Source organism: Pteropus vampyrus, unplaced genomic scaffold, assembly GCF_000151845.1.
Source record: "Pteropus vampyrus isolate Shadow unplaced genomic scaffold, Pvam_2.0 Scaffold165, whole genome shotgun sequence".
NCBI lineage: Eukaryota > Metazoa > Chordata > Mammalia > Chiroptera > Pteropodidae > Pteropus > Pteropus vampyrus.
Window position 1 is genome coordinate 152,458 of NW_011888946.1, and position 23,551 is coordinate 176,008.

At 37.3% G+C, this 23,551-nt stretch overlaps 1 protein-coding gene across 1 annotated transcript in view; it reads right to left on the reverse strand.

The window, feature by feature from the left end:
* The window catches only part of ANK3 (ankyrin 3), a 596,679-nt gene that overhangs the window by 23,339 nt on the left and 549,789 nt on the right, over positions 1-23,551 (reverse strand). Inside the window, exons 34-40 of the mRNA XM_011370216.2 lie at positions 21,229-21,354; positions 20,342-20,464; positions 18,718-18,799; positions 6,816-14,651; positions 6,119-6,193; positions 3,785-3,916; positions 2,817-2,960 (exon numbers count right to left, since the gene is read on the reverse strand). Of these exons, the coding sequence (XP_011368518.1) occupies positions 2,817-2,960; positions 3,785-3,916; positions 6,119-6,193; positions 6,816-14,651; positions 18,718-18,799; positions 20,342-20,464; positions 21,229-21,354 (8,518 nt within the window). The remainder of the gene's footprint in view (positions 1-2,816; positions 2,961-3,784; positions 3,917-6,118; positions 6,194-6,815; positions 14,652-18,717; positions 18,800-20,341; positions 20,465-21,228; positions 21,355-23,551) is intronic.

The window sequence follows — 23,551 nt, forward strand, 5'->3', positions numbered from 1 at the left end:
GGGAGATTCTATGCTAGACATATCACTAAAATAATCATCTTGCTGGAAAGGGGTGGGTGGTGTGTAGTGCAACCCTGTGGGAGTTTCCAGTTCCACTTGAAGGGAAGGATAACCTATGGAAGACAGTACATTTGGACTGACTGGAATGAATTAAGAATACATCAAACAAAAACACATGGAATGACTTAAATTATATCAGGTATGAAAAATGTATGATGAATTACAGAATGTTGATAAATTTATTGTTTAGTTCAATTAAATGTAATACAATAAGAGACTAGTGCAAACTATAATAAAATAGAATGCTAATTAAGATGTAGATTGTTTCAATTTTGGTAATTTTAATACAGTAACAAATACACAGACTAATTTAATCCCATATAGTTATTTGTCATTACATAAGATATATTTATTCCATGGCCAAATTTATTATCTTTCTACTTTTAGCCTGCAAAATCCATATTGTGGTGGACTGAATACAGCAAGCCACAAGAACCCAATTTTTATAATTACTTATAATTTACTTTAAAAACTGTACATATGAGCAATTCTACCCAACTCTAATTTTTACTTATATCACATGAAATTTACAGCAAAGAAAAATGAATTTAATCTTTGGAAAAAAATGATTTTAGAGCAGTAGCACTAGAAAAAAATAGAAAAGATGTTAGGAAAAACAGCTAGTAGATATTAGGAAAAGGATTTAAAAAACCAATAAAGTAGAAAAGACTCCATGTAAAGTCTTCATGTGTCATAATGTGACAAAGATGAAAAGGTTGTGGTATATGTGGAGGTTCTGATGATAGAGGTCCATTCAACCACAAATCAAATAAAGAGAAAAAAAGAAATGATACACAACAGAGACAGGAGGAAAACCATTTGCAAAGAGCTCTGTGAATATTCATGACAATGCTATGAAACATGGAGTTTTATTAACCAGACTACATAAACGGGAAGGAAGGAGCAATGCCCATGTTTTAAACTTTGCTGTGTGGACTAAGGGAGTATTTTCCTCATTGAGCAGAGAGAAAGTTAACAATGGTCTGGTCATGGTGAGGAAAGGAAGTTTCATGAAAGCGAAGAGGAGAGCCAGGGAAAAAAAGGCAACCAAGCACATTTTCAGAATTCTCAGTCTACAAAACTAAAGCCTAATTTTTCTGTCAGTCCAAGATAAACACCAACTTAGCTTTTGTTGTAAATTCATATTACTATAGGTAAGGGAACATTTTTCTATTACGGTCACCTATAACCAGAATCATGAAATATATAAACCAGAATGTTGAAAAAGCTGGCTAAGATTATTAGGTTTATAATCTGCACGAGTGAAATTTCATATATACATTCCCAAATTTCCTTAAGCATTTTTAAAATAAGAAATATAAAATATTAAGATGTAGCAACAAAAAGCCCTTGTGAATTTATTTAATAATAATCTGAATTTAAAATGTTAAAATTAAATGAAGCTTTCGATTCTATTGAATACTTCTATTGTTTCTGGGGCTCTTGTTTATTAGAGCTACTATTCTTAAAACTTTTTCCTAGTAAAGAATATTAAAAGAGTCTATAAACTATAACTTGGCAATAATTCATAACTTGTTATAAAAGTGGTAAATCTCCAGTGCAAAAAGAGTTTGGTTACCAATATACGTCTCACATATAAGACAAGTCCTTGAAGAGAGCTTTTATTCCACAGTTATGTGGTATTTATGAGCTTAAAAAGAAACTGCTTTTGACATTATTACCCATCATGTTTATGTTATATGGATAATGGATAATAAGGTATGCTTTAAATTTTCTGTTGACTTTAGTAAGCAGAAACTTTGTAAGAATTTGAGATCTTTTGTCACATAACATGCAAAATTAGAAGTTATAGAGTCTTTTTTTGTCTAACTTTGCCTGTTTAACAGGAAAAAAATTATATTTTTCAAAACTTTGAATAGTAGGAAAATATCCCTAGCTCATCTTTTTCCTTCCAGTCATCAACAATTTTTCACTCAAAATTCATTATAAGAATAAATTCCATTTGTGAGAGAAGACGAGCATCTTGAAAAGCATTGTAAGATATTTGTTATACTTTTCTTAATACTTTGACAAAGCCCAGATTTACATAATGAAGGAAATTTATTATATAAATTCAGCTAATGTAAATGAATGTTATTAGTGATATCTATGCTCATAGAATTCAAATTATGCTGCTTTTTATACACAATAGATCAAGTAGGGTTCCCTGCCCCCCAAACAGATAGCAGCATATGAAGTTAAAATAATGCTAAATAATTAAAACATGTTTTTGAGTGATTAATGTATCAAATGAGACTTTTTTCAGTACATGCTTAAATACCTCGTCCCAAAACAGTAATTCACTATTTTACTTTACAATTTGTATACCATATGCCTAACTTGATCCAATACTTTACTTGGTAAAAATAGCTCACAATTTGGTTTTACCTGTATATGAATAAAATACACTAGTTTTTAAGGTTAATATGAAAATGACAAAAGCAATGCATTCTCTAGATATTCGTTTTGTTTTGTTTTGTTTTGTTTTGTTTTCCACTTGGTCATATAACACATTTGAAATACAATTCTTTCAAATAACATGCTTTTTTACCTCATTTATATTTTGTATAACAGAGGCATTTATCAACTTTGGTCTTTCAGAGGGTATATTTTCAGAATGGCAGATAAAATGCTGTGACAATGAGAAATTAAGTCAAGCAAATCACAACTTAGTTGGTTTTTTAACCGACTGCCTTGTCCAACACTTTCAAATTTTATCAAATGATTAAATAAATATGAACACTGAATTCAATTACCATCAACAGGGTCATGGAAAACATTGTTCTCATCTGCAAAACTTCTGGTGCCTGAAATATTTCCATAATCAAATATTGGTCCTTCTAGCAGAGTCACTATATCTATTCGATTAATTTTTGTCAAGACCGAAGTTAAGGCATCAGCTGAAAAAGGAGAAAAAAAGGTTGAAAATCCAATTATTTCCTTCCAGTCATCACAACATCCATACAAGCATGGCTTTTGCGACCCTCCTGCAGTATCACTACCCAGAGGGCTCAGAAAACCCACCACTACAGAGAAGACCTGTTAGGGTCTTAATCACTCTGATGACAGCAGCATATTCATTTCACTACAAGATGCAGAGCAGATGAGCTTCACAATAGCTAGCCTTTTAAGCCCTTTTCTGTCCTTTTAGGCAAAATGGGTCACTCTCATATTTGATGCTTAGCATTTTAATGACTTACTAAACTTGAGATGACATAGACAAACGTACAATAACTTTTTCCACATTGTTGTGGGTTGGCACTTACAGTGTATCACCACTCCCCAACTCTGCCCCCCACAACAAAAGTCTCCAACACTATTTGCGAATTCTCTGCCACCACAGACTGAGCTGAATAAAATGATCTGATTCCCTAATTCGATTTTGTCCTCCTCTCTCTACCTCCCTGATTGTCCATCTTTGGCAACAGCAGTCACTTTAGAGTGTTTCTGACTACTACCACATGATTTAGGAGCTAGAATTATATTTTCAGTTTTGGTGGTCACACAAAACTACAGACAAAATGCAAAGAATTCCCTACCACTTGGCTTTCCAAAAAGCTTCCTTAAAGACAGAAGGTCAGAATATTAGCACTAAATTAAACAAGTATGACTTCAAAAGACTTGCTATTATGTTATGATCACTCTGATTTTAGTAACAGTAGGCTCATCTAAAATACTAGATATATGCAATTTTGAAAGTTAAAGTAATATAATTTCAGCATACTTGTAGCATTTTTTCCGTCTCTGGTAACCCATTTTTTTAATAACATGAAGCTTTGAGAAATTAAAGAATTTGGATTTTCCACACGTATTTGATTGATTTCATCCACTGAAAAATTCAGTTCCCTCGCCAGTTCTGTAGAAAGGAAAAAGAGTTATTAAGATTTTGTGCTCTGCTCTTATCACATATGTTTTATAAAAGTAATGCTCAACTGCCACAAAAAAGAAAAAAGGAATTTTATAGTAAAACCTAAGTGCAGCCTTGGGCATTCATCTTTATATCCTTGACTTCACAGGAAAGTAGTGATCATACACAGACTGTGATTTAACTCTAATGAGTTACTTAGTTACAATTAGATTTCATTTAGTAATTTTATTAAGATTCTCTATTTGTACAAAGAGGATATTGCTGGATTCTTTTAATTCAGACAAATTATGCTTTCAACTTGAGTAAACTTCATACAAGATGCGTAGGGATATACACTTCATAATTATATGGCACAAGACATTCTGGTAGGGTTTTCCTAGGCAATCTTCATGAAGGACACCTTTTATTCACATAATACTCTGTATGACTTCCAGTTTTATGAACTCCACTTTGGAGGTTAAACGATGACCTTCGGCCAGATCATAGTCTATGATATGCTGCCACTTGTGTAAAAAAAAAAAAAAAAAAGATGGCTTTCTGTCCATCTAAATGTATATACCCATACACTCAATCTTGTTAATGCAGACAGGGTCTTTGGAAAGATAAGGTATTAGTGGCTGCCTTGGGAGTGGGAAAAGTAGGAGTCAAAGATGAGGAGACTTTTCACTGTGTTTCTTGTACAATTAAAATTTATCAGCTATATAGTACCTTAAATGATTATAAAAATGTAAGAAAAGGGAAAAAATCTTTTCATGGAAAAGGAATTGGTCAAGATTTCTCCTGCTTAAGAAATATTTCCAACAATTTGATAATCCATGTGCTGAACGAAAGAAATTAAGGTAATACGATAGCTTGCAAACTGTTTTGATCAGGGCCTACAGTTAAAAGTATACTGTATATCATGGTGCTGATATAAATGAAACCAGATATTTGTGGAGCAAAACTAGCCTTAATACATGTGATACACAGATATTTTCTCTTCCATTCTATTCCACTTAAAAACAAAAAGCATGAACTGATTTCATGACTCACTAGTGACCCACGGTTAGAACACCACCATTGTAAAGTATGTCTATTGGTTGTTACTTATCCGCCTATCTTTTCAGAGCTTCACAGTATGTCTAAGAGCAAGGGACTGGGTGGAGGGAGAGAGCAAGGTTTAATATGTGTAAGGGTAGGGGCAGGACTTAGGACATTCAAAGGAAAAAAAAATTAGATGACCTTGTTTGTCATTATCTAGTTTCATATTCTCCCTTTTAACAGTTAGCATAAATAATTGCTTTCCTGAATATAGAATGTATGTCAATGATGATATGCAAGATTACTCTAGATATGAAAATAATTAATTTATGTTTTTTGGCTGTACATGAAAAAATATGCACTCAACTTACAGAAGTTAAAATTTCTCTGATTCATGGGAGGTAGGATTTTTAGGGCCCAGGTAACATGGGAACTCCAAAGCAGAAATGTACAGTTGTCACAGAACCTTATCTTCATTTTTAATGCAGTGTAACCAAGCTAAATAGTCTTTTCCACACAGATCATAAATGGTCTCATTTCACAGAACTGTTGTAAATTGAATAGATTTATGTGTGTCCTATTTTTAAAAATTTTAACTCAAAATTTGAACCTTTGTTTTCTTATATAGTTATTGAAAACGGTCCTTGTTTTCTATTATCAAAGTGATATAAGATTTCCTTTCAAATAAATCTTTGAGCATAAAAGTGAGTCTACTTAAAAGTATCAGGTGAATAAACAAATAGATAATATATGTATATCGTAAAAATTGTGAAGATGACTCATGAATGATTAAGATTTGTGAAACCCAGGCATGGATTAATTGAACTGTTGCCTAAGAGAGCTGCTCTGAGGACATAAATCATGTTTAAAATTTTTGAATTATTTTAAAACCATAGGCCTTAGCGATGTTTTCTTTTATGCCACAAAATAAGTTTGCTACTAGGTAAAAGGTTCTCCTATATTATCAGAAATGGCATTGTGAAGAAAGTGCTTAAATTTAAGGTAAAATCGGATTTCAATTTCTGTTCTTCAGTGTATATGCATAGAATTATGGGTGATTAAAATATTTTTTACTCACTGCTTATTTGTTTCTTAATAGTGAACCAGTTGGGAATAAGACAAAGAAATTAAGAAACTGTATTTGTTTCATTCAGCAGTATACACACTTACCTGTCCAACTAAGTCCCAGGTGATCGGCTACTATTGCCATCCTGATATCTGTCCGTTCACATGGACTCTGTGGACCTACGATTTACAATTTCTTAATTAAAATAATCATCAGGAAAAATACGATACTGGAAAATTGCTTTTAGCAGTACTCAGATTTTACAGAGAGACTAATGCTAACACTATACACTTAAATGTGTCCTAATCACCTACATGAACACTTCTCTTGTCGCATGGCTCACTTGATTTTCACCTGTATCAGGCCAAATGTCAGACTACATGGATGCTCAATGTAATGGAATTGAACATGCTGACAAGCTAGCTACTTTACAGCGGTTACAGAAGTGTTGTGTTGGTGAAAACACCATGATGGGATTTCGACATCTGTGCTTTTATTTTGACAGAATCATATCCATTAGCACATAAAAAAAAAGTTGCTCATCTTGAACGACACCAATATCTTCAGCATGCTTCCCTAGCTGTCTACAGTGTAGTTTGGTTAAAAGGAAGAAAGAGGAGTATATAGACAGCACATACAGATGACAATGACAAAATGAGAAACTACGGTTAAGTCACGCCACAGGCAATCACAACAGTTCATGCACTAGGGTCTACGAGTTGGAAAGTGTTTACAAACTATGCTCGTTCTCCAGGATGTGAGCAAAGAGTGCTCGAGAAACCTGACTGCCTTCATTCTCACCAGTCCTCCTACTGCTCCTTTTCTCACTGCCGGCCTTTTCACTCTTTGATTTTAAAGGTGCTGCCTCTGTTTTCTTATCTCTAGCAGACTTCGTTGTAACTGAAGGCTGGCCACCCCGGGAACTCTCGGACAACGACGTGTTTCTTGAGGTACTGTCTTCCTCATCCGACAACTCAGACTGCATCTTTCTTTCTTCTTCAGAGAGGCGGTCCACAAGCTTTAAGGTCTCACCACTAATTCCCTTAAAATATTCAATGGAATGTTTACATACTTCCTTAAGCTGACTTTTTCTAACTTTAACTGTGGTGGCAGTGGCGGTGGTGGCGGTGGTGGTGGTGGTGGTAGTGGTGGTGGTGGTGGTGGTATTGGTAGTGGTATTGGTGGTGGTGACACAGGTGGATCTTACCTTTACTGGCAACTTGGATGGAAGTTGTCTGGCCTTGTCTTTCTCTGGCTGCCCTTGCTTTTGTGTGGCACATGCTTTTCTAACTGAAACTACGTTATCCCTGTGTGTGTTTTTTACTGGAATTCTAGACTTTCCATCTACACATGAAGAAGTATGGGTTTTGGTTTTCTCAGATTGACTAACCTGCTTCATTTTACTCACTTTAATGTTTGGCATAGGATTTGGTGGGAAGATATCTTTTGGTGAAGTGGCCTTTACGGGAAGTTTGGATTTTCGCCTAATCCCTATTGATTCCTTTGTCTTTTGCTGCTGTCCGAGAACTTTCTGCTTATCTCTTATACAGTGTCCTTGCAGTAGCCCTGTCTTTTTTCCTGATGAGCTTTTCACTGGATTAGCTTTCTCTGTGGTACACGTGGGTGCAGAATGTTCTGTCAGAACTACATTACTTGTAATGTTATCTGTCTGTATAGTGGAAGAATCCAAATTGTTGTTGTTATTAAAGTTATCTTTTTGAAAATCGTGTTTTTCCTGGGGCCTAGTGCCCATGTGGCTATTGGCAGAATTTGAAATCACTGTTATAGTCTCATTCTCTAATCCCTGACAACTGGTCATCACAGCTTCTATCTTATCTGTCACTTCTCCAGGGCCTTCTTTCTTCATGGTCATGGTGGATGCAGAAATTCCCATTTTTATAGGCGTGCGCAACTTGGGGTCAACTTTATTGGTGTTAGTGGCTGCTGATTTCTCCAGGGAGCCACCACTGGATGTGCCTTCCTGACACTCTCCGCTGGTCGGGATGCTGGGGTTAGGTTCGACTGTAGGTGCCTCTACATTTCTCTCTAGATTGGTTTCTATAGTGGTGTCCCCTGACTGTGGCTGTGGTGTGGCAGTAACCATATTTTTATCCCCTTCCCCCTGGTCCCCTGACTTCCCTTCAGAAGTATGCTCACCAATCTGGAAAAATTGGAGCCTCTCTTCAACAAAATCCCTCTTGCTCATGTCAATTGCACCACTGCGAGTCATCTCAAACATTTTTCCTTCATGAAATGGGAAGGGGTTAGGCTCACTAGTTGGGGTACTTTCATCGGTTGGCGTTCTGGCTGGCGTTGTATCAGGGGTTGTTGCTGGAGAGCGGTCTTCCACAGCCAGACCAAATGGCTTAGATTCATCTTCCCGTGATTTACTGTCAAAAACTTCATCATCCCCTCGGTTATTAGACCAAGGGTCGAAATCTAGGCCTTTGGTAGCTACTGTTTTAAAAGGAGTGGCAAATTCTTCATCTACTTTATAACTGAAATAAGTGTCAGGAAACACTGATCTGTCAGGATGTCTGCCTTCTAGTGTGAAAAACTGGGCCCCTGACTTCTGATCAGTCTTATCAGGCGTCTTTTCAGATGAACTTTTAGAAGGTGGCTTATCTTCATCGGGTCCCACCCTTCCCTCCTCCTCGATAACTTCAAGTTTACTTTGGCTAAAGGAGCGATCGACTGGCTTCAGAATGCCCTCGGTGTTCCAGATATCTTTCTTTATTTCCATTGTTTGACTTGGGAGTTTAGAATCGCTCTCTGTCAAGCCGTCATCTTCATCTTGTAGGTCATAGCCGTCTAGAGAGTCGATCTCTGTGGCATCTGTATCATGAGAAAACTCTGCTGTGGTAGCAATGGAACACTCTGTGATGGACTGGTCATTGTTCCCATTCTGGGCAGCTTCATTCTGAGGTGAATCAAGGCCAAGGCCAAATTCATGATCTTTTCCAGATCCATTAGTTTCCAATTCTTTCTGGTGGGAAGACTTTTCAGCAGAAGCTTTAGATTTTGCAATTTCTTTTTGTTCACCGTCTGCCTCCTTTAATTTGAAGGTATATTTTTTAACTGGGACTGGTTGATAAATAGACTCATCATCACTCGAATCACTGACGTCTGCCCCGGGAGGAACTGGTGAAGGTGGCTGCACTCTGATGACTGGTTCAGCCAGCTGGTACTTGTCATGCTCATCTTGCAGATTGACTTCAATCATGTCGACCTCTCTTTCAGCGAGATAATGGTTCTTATCTGACTCAATCTGGTCTGCATCTAGTGGTGGAGGCGGGGGAAATTCTATATAGGCAACTCTGTTGGTTTTGGGTCTTTGGTTAGAGTCTTTGCTCACGTCGTTAGGCGTTTCATGTGCAACTGTTGTTGTTTCCTCCACTGTAGTCTGCTTTAAGGAGGATGACTTGGCTTGCTCCTCCTCCTCAGATTCCTCAGAGACTTCAGGAATTGGGCTGGGTTTGCCTGGTATGTAAGCTATGAGCGAGTCGGGTGTCTTAGATGTAAATTCATAACTCACTTCCTCTGAACTAGGTGTTTCTGGGGTTAAAGGGCTTTTCCCAGAGCTGTCTAGAAAGGAAACTTGCTCTAGAGTATCATCTTCCGGACTACCCTGAGGAGAAGGAGGTTGCTTTTGCTGTCTGGTTGTATAAAAAGTCCCCCTGGTCTCTTGTACTGTCTTACATTCCTGACTTATGATTTTTTTTACACTTCCTTGTTGTATCTCCTTTTCATATTGCTTTCCCACCTGAACAAAACTGACATAAACAGGTAAAGTTTTTATCTCTTTCCCTCCCTCTGTCTGGGCTAGTGGTGCAATTCTTTCCAATCCATCAATGGGACTGTGGTCAAATACATCGCTAGAGGGAGATTCCTTTCCTGGGCTAAACTCTAAAGAGTCAGGAGATTTGGTGGGGGAGATTTCAGTTTCATCGAGAGGCGGGCATAAGCCTACATAACTCTGATGTTTGGAAACTTTGCTGATTTCTGAATAGGTAACTTTTTCATCTTCTAGAGAATTAAAGTGCTGTGTCTCAACTGTCTCTTTACTCATACTCGATTGGGGTAGCTTTTGTGATAGTTCATGTTTTGGAAACGTTGACAGCTCACAGAAACCGTCGGGAATGTCGGTAGACAGCGTTCTCCTTTCGTCGGCGATTCTGACTGGGATGTGCGACCCCACTGAGCTCTCGCTTCTCCGGGAAGGTCGATCGGGAGAGCCACCAGGACGTTCCCCTTCCTTAACAACATATTCCCTATATAAGACTTTTTTGGAGGGAGATTTTACAGTCATTTCCTTAATTTCTGAGAGAGAGCCATTTGTTAACAATTTGTGTTCTCTCTCAGTCACAGACAAAAATTCATTTCTTTGATCAACAATTTTACTCTCAGGGTGACCAATGTGATTCTCTGTTACATCATGAACAAGTACATGCGAAAGTTTTTCTTTCTGCGACTTATTGTTAGTGGCTCCAGAACTTTCCCATGTTCTAAAGACCTTTTTGTCCCATGGTCCCTTAGTTGCTAAATCTGAGGTTACATGACATGCCAAGTCTTTAGCCTGTTGCTCAGAAAAATAGTCAGGCATTGCTTTATTTGACATTTCAGTTCTCTGTTTTTTCACATCATCAGAGCCAGAATCATTTACAACAATTTCATTGCTTTGGTCATGCTCATCTTTAGCTTTTAATACCATAAAATCTTTTTGCACAGACACACTTTCATCTGAGAGGTCTATGGCCTTCTGCTGTTTTTCTCTAGCAAACACTTGGTAGACAGGTAACTTGCTCTCCTGGATTTTTTTAACTGGGATTCTGGACTGGCCATCTGGCTTTTTGTCTTCTTGAGACATGTCCTTACTTTTGGCCTGTGTGCCTTGTTCAAATTTTAATCTAATGGAACTGAGTTTAGATTGTTTGAGCTGAAACCCAGACTGGGGCCCTTCTGGTGCTTTGTTCTGTGAAATATTTCCTTGGGCTTCCTCTGTGGACTTGCTGTCCTCAGTCTGTTGGGAAAGAACCTTTTTCTCCGGGCTGCTGGGCAGACTGGATGCTTTCTTCTCATCGGCTGTGGGGAAGCCTTGTCCATCACGGCCAGGCTGCCTTGCCTTGACCCACTCGTCGTTGGATGCCAACAGTTCCGTCAGCAGTACTTTCTCCGGGCTGCTACTGGTGGAGCTTTGAGAAGAGTATTCTTTGCCATTTCTAGGGCGTGGCTTTTTCTCTGGGGACTGCAGTTCATCATTTAGCTTTTCAGTTTTGTCACGAAAAAACTGTGACACTTCAGTCAGTTTTTCTTCAGCTTCCTTCACAGTCCTGTCCACCCTATCTTCATATATCAACTTCTCTCTACCTCTGTCTAATCTGTCCTCAGTAAAGCGCATCCACATGGCATGTTTTGGACTACTAACATCACCAGAATAGTGCAACACTGTCACTTTATCAAAATGCTCATCTTTAGACACTTTACCTACACCATTTTCAGATACATCTTTATAGATTTTGGAGAGAATTTCTTTTTTGGGGGCAGTGACTACTTTTTCTCTGGACCGCTTATCAGACCCCTGTAACTCTGAGCTAGGGGGTCCTGCATGGTCTGTAACCGATTCCTCAGTATCAGAATGAGACACATCTAGCTTTTCTGACAGAAGCATTTTCTCAGCAAACCTGTAAGACTCCCCTCTTAGTTCTGACAACTCATCGTCATGGTATTCTATTGAGTGTTGACTCAAAAGCTTCAATGTTTTATAAGAGTCATCAGATATGAGTTGAGCAGAACTAGGGCGACTATCTTCTTCTTGGGACACAGGAGTGTTTACTCTGGAAGACTCCAGATAAGAAGGCAATGACTCTTCCGCAGTAAGTTCTTCTTCTTCTTGCTGACCCTGTTCCTCTGAACAAGGAAAAGCATCATGTTTTTCTGGCAGAAAATCTTTTAGGTTAATATCTCCCCGGGATAAGTCTTTCTGATATACATACATTTCCTTTTCTGGATGCTTTTTGGTTTCTCTAATAATGACTTCAGTGGGCTCAGCTTGGTTACCTTTTTCGATGTGGACTTCTATTATACGCTCCAGTTTGGGTTTCATTTGGTTGTCCTTCTCTGCATGCTGGGCTGAGGTTTCAGCAGCAGACTTGTGAACATCTGGAGACACTGCCGACTTATGTTCAAACAGACCTGCCAGTTCTTTGGAAGGGTCCCGCCCGGACTGAAAGGCCTTCATGATGTCATGGACTGACATGGTTTCTTCAATTCTTTCAGAGGTACCTTCACTGCCTGGTGGGGAATGATAAACCATTCTGGTGGTTGTGGTTATGTGAGTCTCTTCTTTCACACGCATGCCTTTGCTCAAAGCTCGATTGTGGTCCTCTTCTTCACTATTGGCTTTCATTTGGAACGCTTTAACTTTCTCTTTAATACTAGAAGTGGGGGGCTTTGGTTCTAATTCCGTGAAAGTAGGCGAAGGTTTGGGTGACATGGGTTCCTCTGGTTGGGACTGGGAAGCATCTCCAGCTGAGGGCTCATAGCTCCTGATAACGTGAACCACTTCAGTTCTCGTTTCTGTAATGACAGGAGGGATGGGGACTTCATGGAAAAGTGGTTTAGGACCAGTGCTTTCAGCGCTTTGAGGGGCTGAAGGTGTTTTTTCACTTCTTGTTTCAAAGCCACTGTCAGACAAGGGACTTTTATCTTGGTCATGTTGAGAAAAGTCATCTGGAGACTCTAAAATAGTATCTGTTCCAAAAAAGGAATCAGCCATTTTACACAATTCTTTCTCAGAGGTGGAAGGCCTCATGGAGGCTGGAGGCATTTTGAGTTTGTGTTCCTGCAAAGCGATTGCTGGTTTTAAAATTCTCTTCTGTCTCTCTTCACCATCCTTCTTTGCATCCTCAAACTTGTACTTTAAGTTTGTCAATGAACTACTCCCAATATCGTTTGTTAGGTAATCAATAACTTTGGTCAAGTTATAATCCTTTTCCGAGGCAGCTTTTGCTTTCACTTGCACTCTCTCTGGCAGAGAGGGAGAATGGCTGGCAGAAGCTTGTTGTCTTGCTTCTCTTATTTCTTCTGAACTAAATTCTATCCAGTCGTCTTCGGGAGAGTGTCCTTTGTCACTCTTTGGTGATTTGGGTGGTCTTTTATTATCTACACACACATCTTTTTTAAGGATTTCACTGACTTTCACTAAGTCTTCCTTTACTTTCTCAACGATTTTGAAAGGTTCTTCATCGTCGATCCTCCCTTCTTTTGGGAGTTCAGGCTGGAATGGCTTCTCCTCAGGCACATCTGTCTGTAGTATCGCAGTCATTCGCATCAGGTCCTCTTTCATTTCGGCCACGTCCTTTAATATCTCCTGACTGGAAGATAAAGAAGATGGCGTAGACAACTTAAGGGCAGAGGGTGCAAGGAACAGAGATGACTTAACTGGAGATGAAGTTCGACTGAACTGGGGCTGAGGACGTGTCTCCGTAGTCAATGTTTTAATGGGTGACAGCAAGGCTGCTGCTGATTTTGTAAGTGAATTAGAGTCTGGAAGTTTCTTTAATGCTGGTTCTGGCAAAACATTGACTACAGAGTATACTGGCACTGTTATTATTGATGAAGTTACAGATGAGGTAGTTGCAGATATTGACGACCCAAGGGATGTGTAGAGTGCACTTGCGGAAGGAGTTCTTAGAGACTGAAAAGCTGATGGTGCTGAAGAAACATATGACCTGAGTGGGGAAAATGGCATTGCTGTCGTGGTAGAAAACACTTTCTCAACTGTGTCTGTGGCTGCATTAACCACAGAGCTCACAGAGTTTGTAGCTGTAGAAATTTTTTCCTGTAATGAGGCAGTGGCTTTGCATCCATTAATTAAAGTTGAAGATGATGGATATTTCAGAGGGGAAATAGATCCATTGACTAATGCTACCTCTGCGTGTCCAGGTATCTGTTTCACGGGTGATGAGAGAGAAGAGGCCATCGTAACTTTAGCTGATGAAATGACATCAACTGCTGACTTAGCTGGAGACACCACTGACTTTAAAGGCGAAGATATAAGTGGCGCCGCTGATGTAATAATTGACTTAAATGGCAAACTTGAGGAATACATATTAATGTTTGATTTGGGGGAGGCTGGGGGTGTCATAGTAATTGATGACCTCTCCAAAAGAGACCCTGCCGTAGTCACTGGAGAGGTTCGAGAGGGAAATGCAGAATTGGATGCCAGCCCTTTTAAAGGCGAAGAGGCCTCAGTGACTGTGGGAGCTCTAACCAGGCTACCAGAGGAAACTTGGATATTGTATGGAGATTGTGACGCCACTGTTTTTATTGGCGAAGAAATTGTCCGAAAGGATCTAATAGGAGATGCCACATCACTAACGGATTTAACTGAAGATGTAGTTGATGCGCCTAATGTGGATTTGATTGGAGAAGGAGTCGAAACAGACCAAATTGATTTTAGTGGAGAAGCTGAAGGCGTATTAGAGGAAGAACTTGATAAGGAAGTGAAGCCTGACTTGGCTGGCCCGGGCACTGTAATCGGAGCTGTTGTCCAGGACTGGAATGGTCTTGTAGAAAAGAATGGCTTGTATGAGTAAGAGGTGGGGAGGGATCTTGTTGCTCCTGCACTCCGTTCAACTGTTTCTTAAATTTAAAAATGAAATCAAACACAAAAATCAACAAAAATGGTTGAGAAACAGAGAGACCAGAGAAAAAAATTGGTCAGTAAACTTTGAAATATTACAAAAGCAAGTACAATTGTTTGCATGATTTAGAATGGAAGAGGCAAAAGGAACAATTAAGAGAAAAAAAAAAACCTCTAGAGACATAACTAATCCAAAGTTAAAATAAAATAAATAAAAATACAGAGCAATGTGAAAGACAGAAAAAGCACATCGCAACCAAATAGGCCAACAATGGAAAACAGAAAACATGAGGAAAGAATTAGTGATGAGAAAAATAACCACAATGGAAAACTGTTCCCTTACTTCCTATTGACTTTCTTATGTGCTGCTTTTGAAATATCAGTGCCGTTCTGTTTTGCCTGTATAGGTACTTGTCTTGTGCAACCATAAAGCTCTCATTTAATAATTTCTAATGTTCCCTCTCCTCGAACCTTTTGGTGATACAGATTGCACCTACTTAAAACCATATCACTGTGTGTGGCTATACATTAAATATCTAAAAGTCTTTTTTAGAAAACCACTCAAGCCTATTTCATGCAGAATCCAAAATAACTGTTAAGTGACAGGCAACTGATGTGCAGACTGTGAAGCCACTGGATTTTAAATCTGTATCTTCCATGCACAATTCGGTTATGCTTCACACCCATAAAAAGCCAATAAGAGCAAGAAATTTTCTGAGTCAATTAAAAAAAAACCAAACAAACAAAGAAAAGGAATGTTTGCATTTGTCTTTTCCATGCAGTATATTCCTTTTGGTGAGAAAAAAAGAAAATGTAATATGAAATGATTTTAAAATGCATGTGTACATACACACGAAGGGGAAAAAAATAAAAAATATGGCTCATGGTTACCATAAGCAAGCAAAGCAACTGAAAACATTTTTGTCATGCGCAAATATCATGGCAAACAAGCCAATGAAGTAATACAATTTTTATGCCATAGTATGCACAATATATAAACTTTAAAAATACTTTCACAAGAGCATTTAGAAAGAAGAGTACACTTTTTCCATGAGATGTGAAGTCTTGGTACCTTTTGAGATTTTAGGAAAATAAATTTAATACTGCATATTAAAAATACATCTGTAAATAAATATATCCATGTCTGGTGTTATCTTCATTATGGATAACAGCACATAGTTTATTTCGTATTTTTTCATAATCTATTATACTTTTAATTCTCAAAAGGTATCATGGGAGAAATCTAAAAAAGCATATTCATATTTTTAACACCCCATATGTAAGTATCTACAGTGGGATATAGTACTTTTCTGTATATATATTTATCAGTGGCAGAGGTACCAATTCTGGTACTTTCCCAGAATATTCATGGGACTCATGGATACCCCAAACACTGGAGAACCATGAGGGTAGACCTACCACTAGGAAAGACAGATTTACTACCAGCGTTCTTCTGGCAATGGGACAAGAAGCACACAAATGATGTCAACACGCTCGCTGGGGGACAGCAAACACACACTTAGTCCTCTCTACTTCTACAGCTCTACTGAACAAACCAAGCCGGGCACAGAGATTTGGAATGCCTGCCAAGGGCTAACGTTTATGTCAAAGTTGAGTACAGTCTCGCTCCCAGAAAGCACTGGTTCAGAATAATAACGCGAAGAGGAAATGAGAATCTGCTTCATCTTTTATGCTCCTCTTCATGCTGTGCACGTGCCACTGCTACAATCCAGTCCTTGGATTAGCAGCTACTCCCACAAGAGTGAAGATTTTCATTCCTAGTGTACATTTAAATTCAAACATTCAGAACATATCTTTTTTCTGGGCTTACATATTATTCTAAAGAAAAGTGGAAGAACTAAGGAAAATCTCACCCATTCATTACCCCTGTTAGCCATAATTCTCAATATTACATTGCTTCACTCCATTAGAAACACGACACTGCAATTGGAAGGTTTGATGATTCTTCAATTCAGTGATTTGGGCTCAGTCCAATGTTTCGAGAGAATTTATTTTTATAACTATTAGAAGGAGGCAAAGTATTTCCCTGTAACCACCGAGTTCCATCAAGCAAAGAAGTCTTCTGCACTACGTCTATGGCTTTATACTTTGCACCAAGCATCCAACTCACTGATCAGTTACACATTTTATGCTTTAATGACACATTTTGTGATACTCTTTATACCAAAGGGAATTTCTGGATATCAGGCACTAAATTACACCATAATTTTTTTTTTTTTTTGGTAGGGGGGTGGGTTGGAAAGGACAGGGTGGTAAGGTAAAAGTTGCATTCACTCATAATTCTGACACCAATTCAGGGGCCATGATCATTTTCTTAGTTTTCTTTTAGCTCCTCTTAGTCCTTTCCATTCCTCTGTTTACCATCCTTATGCTCTCTTTCATAAAGCAGAGAAAAGTACCCTCTTTCTTCTATCAAAAGTCAAGGAAGACGAGCTACATATACCTTAATTGATATTACTCTAAAAGTAGCAACACTTTTCATAAGTGGGAAAATTCAACTGACTTAGCACACACCTGACCTAATAACTCACATTTCCCCCAAACAAGTCCTTAGAGGCCAGAATCGGATGGGAGTCCACCTGCCCAGAGTACCTCTGGCCTAAAGTAGCTGGTCCATTGACCCTGTCCAAAGCTTAAGAATATTGCCTGAGAGTCTCAGCCAGCTACCCAGTGAGGGCTTTGTTAGAAGTATTCCAAGGAAAACTTCTAACTAGGAAATTTACTTGTATTGAAAAACCACCTAGTTACACACACGCATACCTTCCCTGCTTTATAGTTTAAATGGGAGTTAATTTCAGCCTTTATGATTTTGGGAAAATCATATGCTAGAGGGAAAAACTGACATCTGCAACAACATTCATGAGTATAATACAGCTTCATTTCTCTTATGCTCCCCGTTTTATGTCTGAATATAAAAGGTCCCTCGTAGTCAAGGAGCCAGACTCCAGATTCTGCTAAGACCACTGGAGCTAAGTAGTAATTTCCGTCTGCACACTTTAGATCTTGTGTTGGCCCACAGAAACCAGAATTCAGAAGAGGTGGGAAAAACCAAAGTTGTGGCTCTTTGACAAATTTTCAATAATCCCTAAACTCAAGTCACTGTGAGTAATGGGAAATAGCTAGAAGTGATTCACTAATTTGAAAATCATCTTTTGTATAAATATTTCTCTGATGGTTAAAGTGGCACTGCTAAGTCAAACACAGTGCTGCTCTCATACTCTTAGTTCCCCATTGGTGGAGGGGTTATCTTGAGGGTTGCAGTGATCCCCAGAGGTGAGACGTGATACTCATAAGAATGAGGGATGGAGAGAGAGGAAGGAGGGGCAGAAAGAGAGATAATATGAATGGATAAACTGAATGAATCTATAGCTTGGTACTTGCAAGCCAGTTAACAATGAACCAAAACAATCACTGATATAAGAAAGAGTTTAACCAGTCTAGTGAAGACCAGCCTTAGAAATGATATTTAACAAAGGGCAGGGGGAGTGGGCAGAGGGAGGGAGAGAGAAGGGAAAGAAGGAAATGAATCAGTAAACAAATGCTACCTCAAGAAGGTAGGAAGATGCAATTCTTTCAAAATGGGAAGAAAAAGATTCAGGACTAAGATATAATGACCTACCTACATAAAGGAAAATGAGGTGACACTGAACTTACTTTATCATCCTTTCTACCATCCTACATATATAAAAGTAAATATTTTCTCTTTTGAGCACAGATTTAAAGCAATATCTTACATTATCTCCTAGCATAATTAACAAAGTGAAATCAAGGTCTTTAAAGACAAGCAATAGATATTTCTAAATAAAAAAATAGTTAATGGCTTAAAAAAAAAACTGTTTCGAAGCCATGATCTAGGGGTGTTTGGGCCTCATATCTTCAAGTATGCACAATATATTAGATTTCATGATAAAGTTTTCTTGCAGGCAATTTTTCTTTTGTCACCGGTTTTCAAATGACCCCCAAATTCAGATTGTATAGAAAAAAATGCCTCTTCTTATAAAAATCCACATAAATTAGTAAATGTGTTAGAAAACTCACTCATTCCAGGCTCAGTCAAGTAGCTGTAGCGCTTACGTAAAGCTAAAGATGCAAAGCTCTGTCGTCTATCTGCTTTCTCGGTCTGAAAAAGAAAAACAAGGACCATGTCCAACTTCCCTGTGACATTTTCACAGTTTAGAAACGTTTTGTAGAATGTTATGTTGATATCCTGTTTATCCTTATTTTTCTTCTTATGGATTTGATTTTCCTTGTGAAAATGTGATTTTACAACCCCACCTCAATGTCTCAAACAAATAACCATCATTTATCAAATATATGAGCACCAACACAGCAGACTACAGGGAACTACAAATAAAAGACGAGCATTACAGAGACTTCTGATGCTGAGCAGTAAATTTTCCCGAATTCACTCATATTGAAAGCACATATATCACAATGTACACTCACTCTATGTGAGTACATTCCAGGGAAAAAGGCACACAAAGTTTATTATTCTGATTACTGCTGTTGTTTCTGTATGTTAATAGGCTTAAAGTATAGATGAGGAGATGCAAAACAGGTTAATGGCTTTATTAGGAATAATGTTACTGAGTCTTAAGCCTGCTAATTCTATTTATTATTATTGAGGTGTGAGTTAAAAATCCAATTATCATCTAACTTGAAGAAATGTTAGGAGATAACTTATAAGGAAAAATCCAATCAAAGCTTAATTGAACTATACCCGTAAAAATTGGCCAAGATATATTTCTCTAAATATAAAGTGTTTATCAATAGCCATGGAGCACGTATTTATTTACATTACATAAAACATAAGTTGATTTGTATAATAAAATTTCATATATTACTCATGATCTTGATTTAAAAGTTGTAACATAATTGATACTAAGTGAAACTATGCACAAATGTATATTTATTTATATATGCCAATTATCACATTTAAAAATGTTTAAAGATTTTTAGTCCATCTTTTTAAATCATTAGCTGGATTATGATTTTACTGAATGTACTGAGGTACTCATGTATATGCGGAGGAAGAGTGACAATTCTTTAAGAAAAATATTTGCCCTCTACCTCACTTAATTTAGGATCTGCAAAAATGTAATACATTTCCCACACTTCAGCCCTCTGCAATTTCTTTTACACAGATTCAATTTCTATTCTATCTCTGATAAGAGTAAAAGCAGAAGTATTCATATTACCTCATCATCTTGATCTGACTCTGTCTCCTTTTGGTTCCAAGATGCATTGCAGAGACAAGGAATATTATAATGGACAGCAGGGAAAAGAATATCAGGATATGAAAAGGACTCAGTAGGGAGCACAAAATGCAAGCTGATTTAGAAGGCAAAGCAAATCAAAAGAAGCCAACGAAAAATATCAAGAGCCGTACATCCATGGCAAATTAATGTGATGTTATTTGAAAGCATAAAAATCTATGCACTACCAGCAGAAGCAGAAGCAATAAACAGAGGACTCCATCATACAAACCATAAAAATTAGACACCACAGTAACAAGACTTAGTCAATCTACACAAAAAGACTAATAAAACTTGAGTTTCAAGAGCTTTAATCATGTTACAAAGCATTCCTTAATTGCATACCAAGGGCCCACTTCTTCAAGACCAGGGAAAGAAAGTTAAAATAAACCAGTATTAAAAGATACCTTTTTATGTGCTGGTAGAGTGATATTTAAGTTGCAAACAGCTGTTTGAGGCAGTCCTTTTGTTGTCTTTGGTTCTTTCAGAAACGACAGACGACCACAGGGCTCTTGGCTGGTGTCTCTAATCTAGAAGAATTTATGTAGTTGACAGTTATGGAAAGACTTTTCTGAGGATTCCTGTCTGTACAAGAGTTAAGCATGTTTGTTTTATGGAGCCCTTTAAGAGGCAGGAAAAGGGGAAAAGATGATGATAACAATTACATGTCAACAAAGGTGGTCACATTTAAACTCAGCAAGATTTAGAATGTCCAATTCCTAGTCTAAACACAGGACTGTTGTGTCTGCTTCTCTTATCCCGACAATCCATGTACAGTCTGAGTAATGTGCATTTTCTTCCTGTCTAATAATTTCGTTTTTTCAAAGCCTCAGTTTTAGCAACAATAATAGCAGCAAGTAATAATGACAATAAAACAACTGTCCTATGTCTTTCTGTTCTCTGAGAGGGAAGATGGTCTCTCCAGAATGTCCCTGGGCTCCATCAGAAATGAAAATGAAACCTGAATACTGAATTTCAGTTTCATCCATTATATGATTACTGAGCGTTAACCAGATATGATGCATGTAATTATTCTAGATTGTTTGGTCTTATAAACATTTGCTTAAACATAAATGATTAGCTGTCTAAAAGGTAAAGACTCTTTTAACAAATTATAAAGCTTTCCTAGCTGGAAAGTACACTCAGATAGAACTAGGACAAAATCTGACCTTGTTCTTATGAATTTGAGTTTGGTGAGATATTTCAAACTGAATAAATCATTAGAATCTTTTCTTTTAATTCTCTAAGGGCATTTAAAAAAAAATTCACGGAGTCTCTGTTGAAGATGATTTACCTTGATGGAAAATGGCAGTCTATTTTCTTTGAAAGCATAAAAGTTAAAAACAAGTTGCTGTCCTCCTTTGGTAAGTGGGGCCAGATTTCCATAACAATCAACATAAATAGGTTTTCCTTCTAGAACCTTTTAGAGAAAAAAATACATAATTTATTGTTAATTTTAATTGAAAAAATTTTGAGATTTGAAGTCACATAACATTAAAATAATGACATGTTTCTATGTCACATTTATCTCCGTATTAGGAAATTATTTTTATGGTTCCATATGTCATAAAAATAACTCCATTGGCTCACAATTCAGTAACTGTGATTGGAAACTATATCATGGACATATACAAGACATAATTATATATTTCTATTCTAGCAACTTCAAACATGTTTGAGGAAGGTTTATTCAGATAGACTTCAAAAGGTTTGTTTGTCTGTTCGTTTTTTTTGACTCTTACCTAATGGCTGGGTTTGAAAAAGGAAAATCATGGTGATGTGTATAGACAGCGACCATGAAAATAAGATAACTCAAGTAGCTTTTGGAAAATGGAGACCATGACTTCGATTCATTAGTACTACATTTTAACCAACTAAGATCACCTCAAAAACACTTAAAAATAATTTAGGAATGAATCTATATCAAAATTTTTAAACAAAAACTAAAATTAATAATGTACTTGACATTTATAGTGAGTGTAATTATGGTCTCAAAATAAAACCCCGCATCTGGGGAATAGAATTGAATGAACTTGTTCTGAACGAGGTACCTCAATATCTTTGCTTCTTGCAACTTCCTCAAAATTCTCTTGCTGCTCTAAAGTTTTGTCCACTTTGTCATCTGTCATGCAGAAACATCGCAGGGAGGACTCTACAGGATCATTCATTTTGGCAAAAACAACAAACTTGGCCATATATGGAACACATATTAATTCTCTGTACAGTTGCGTGGCTAACCCCACAGTTTCTAAAACTTGATGGCAGTCTGCAAGCCAAAATCTGATAAAAACAAAATCAAACCAAAACAAAAGTATGAAAATGAAGTGATTTAAATGTTAAATCTCTAAATAAAATCACCATTAGCAAAATTAGAGTATAAAGGGAACTAAACCAAAACATTAACTTGTTCATCTAAACAAACAAGGATGTTTACTGTTTATCAAACACAGAAAACTCCACATTTATTATTTGTTGTAATTTTGCTAAAAAAATGCTAAGAATTTTTTTCCCTTTCTTTTTTATTACTCTCTTACACATACTCATGATAATAAGCCTTCCTTTCTACTCTTGCTTATGAGTTTTTAATCTATTACTTTACCATTGAAAGGAGTAGTAATTTTACGGGAGAAAAATCCTATCAGTATTTATGAATAACAGTTGCTAAGGACTTCTACTGGAGGAATAAAGTTTAACTTTTTGTGAGAATTGGATTTAAAATTTAAAAGTCAGTGAATTTTAAATTTCTGAGTTAGATCCAACTTTACCATCAAAATTGTAAAAAAAAAATACCATTTTGGTATTGAACACAACTGTCTTTACTTTCCAAAAGGTAATAAAACTAATTCCTTAGTGCTTTTTGAATCCTTTATTTCCATACCTGGCTGAAACATTGGTTGTAAAAGAGACACAGTCCTTTATAAATGTCAAAGGAGTAGTTCCTGTGATGTCTTCCCACTGAGCAGGTGAGGTGCCTCCTGAGAGAACAACAGCAGATATGTCAACTTTATTATGGGAGATGCTCCCTGTAACATTTGCATCATCATCCTGTTCTCACATAGCCAGTAACTTGCAAAACTTTGACACTTTCGATTAATGACATGTACTAAAGGTAGCTTTCCTCTCTATTCTCCTTTTATACTTTTAAAGGCTTATAGTGATCTCCTTCTAAGATATTATTAGATTTCTTAAAAATTTACTTTTCTGTTTCTCTGGGTACTAATGAATGGCTTACAATTGGAGTAACCATAGTTTATGAGTGCATTTTATAAGTGCAAAGATTTGTCATCTCAGATAGACAATATAATTCTTTTATTTTTTAAGTTTTAAAACGGCAAAAACTATCAAGAAAGTTAGAAAGTAGCTTATTTGTACTGCCTGAATCAATGTTCCAGGGCAAAAGGGGAAATCGGTCATTAAAATTACTCTTAAAAACAAAATAAAACAAAAAAACCCCAAAAAACTCAACCTGGACTCCAGGTGCTCATCACAAAATGTATTCTCCTAAACCTTGAATATTTAGTCTATTAGATTACACTCATTAAGGGAGTAGGTGAGAGGAAGCATGAACTCTGCTTCTGCTCTCCCTTACTTCGGTGCTGTGTGGGAGCTCTGTTCCC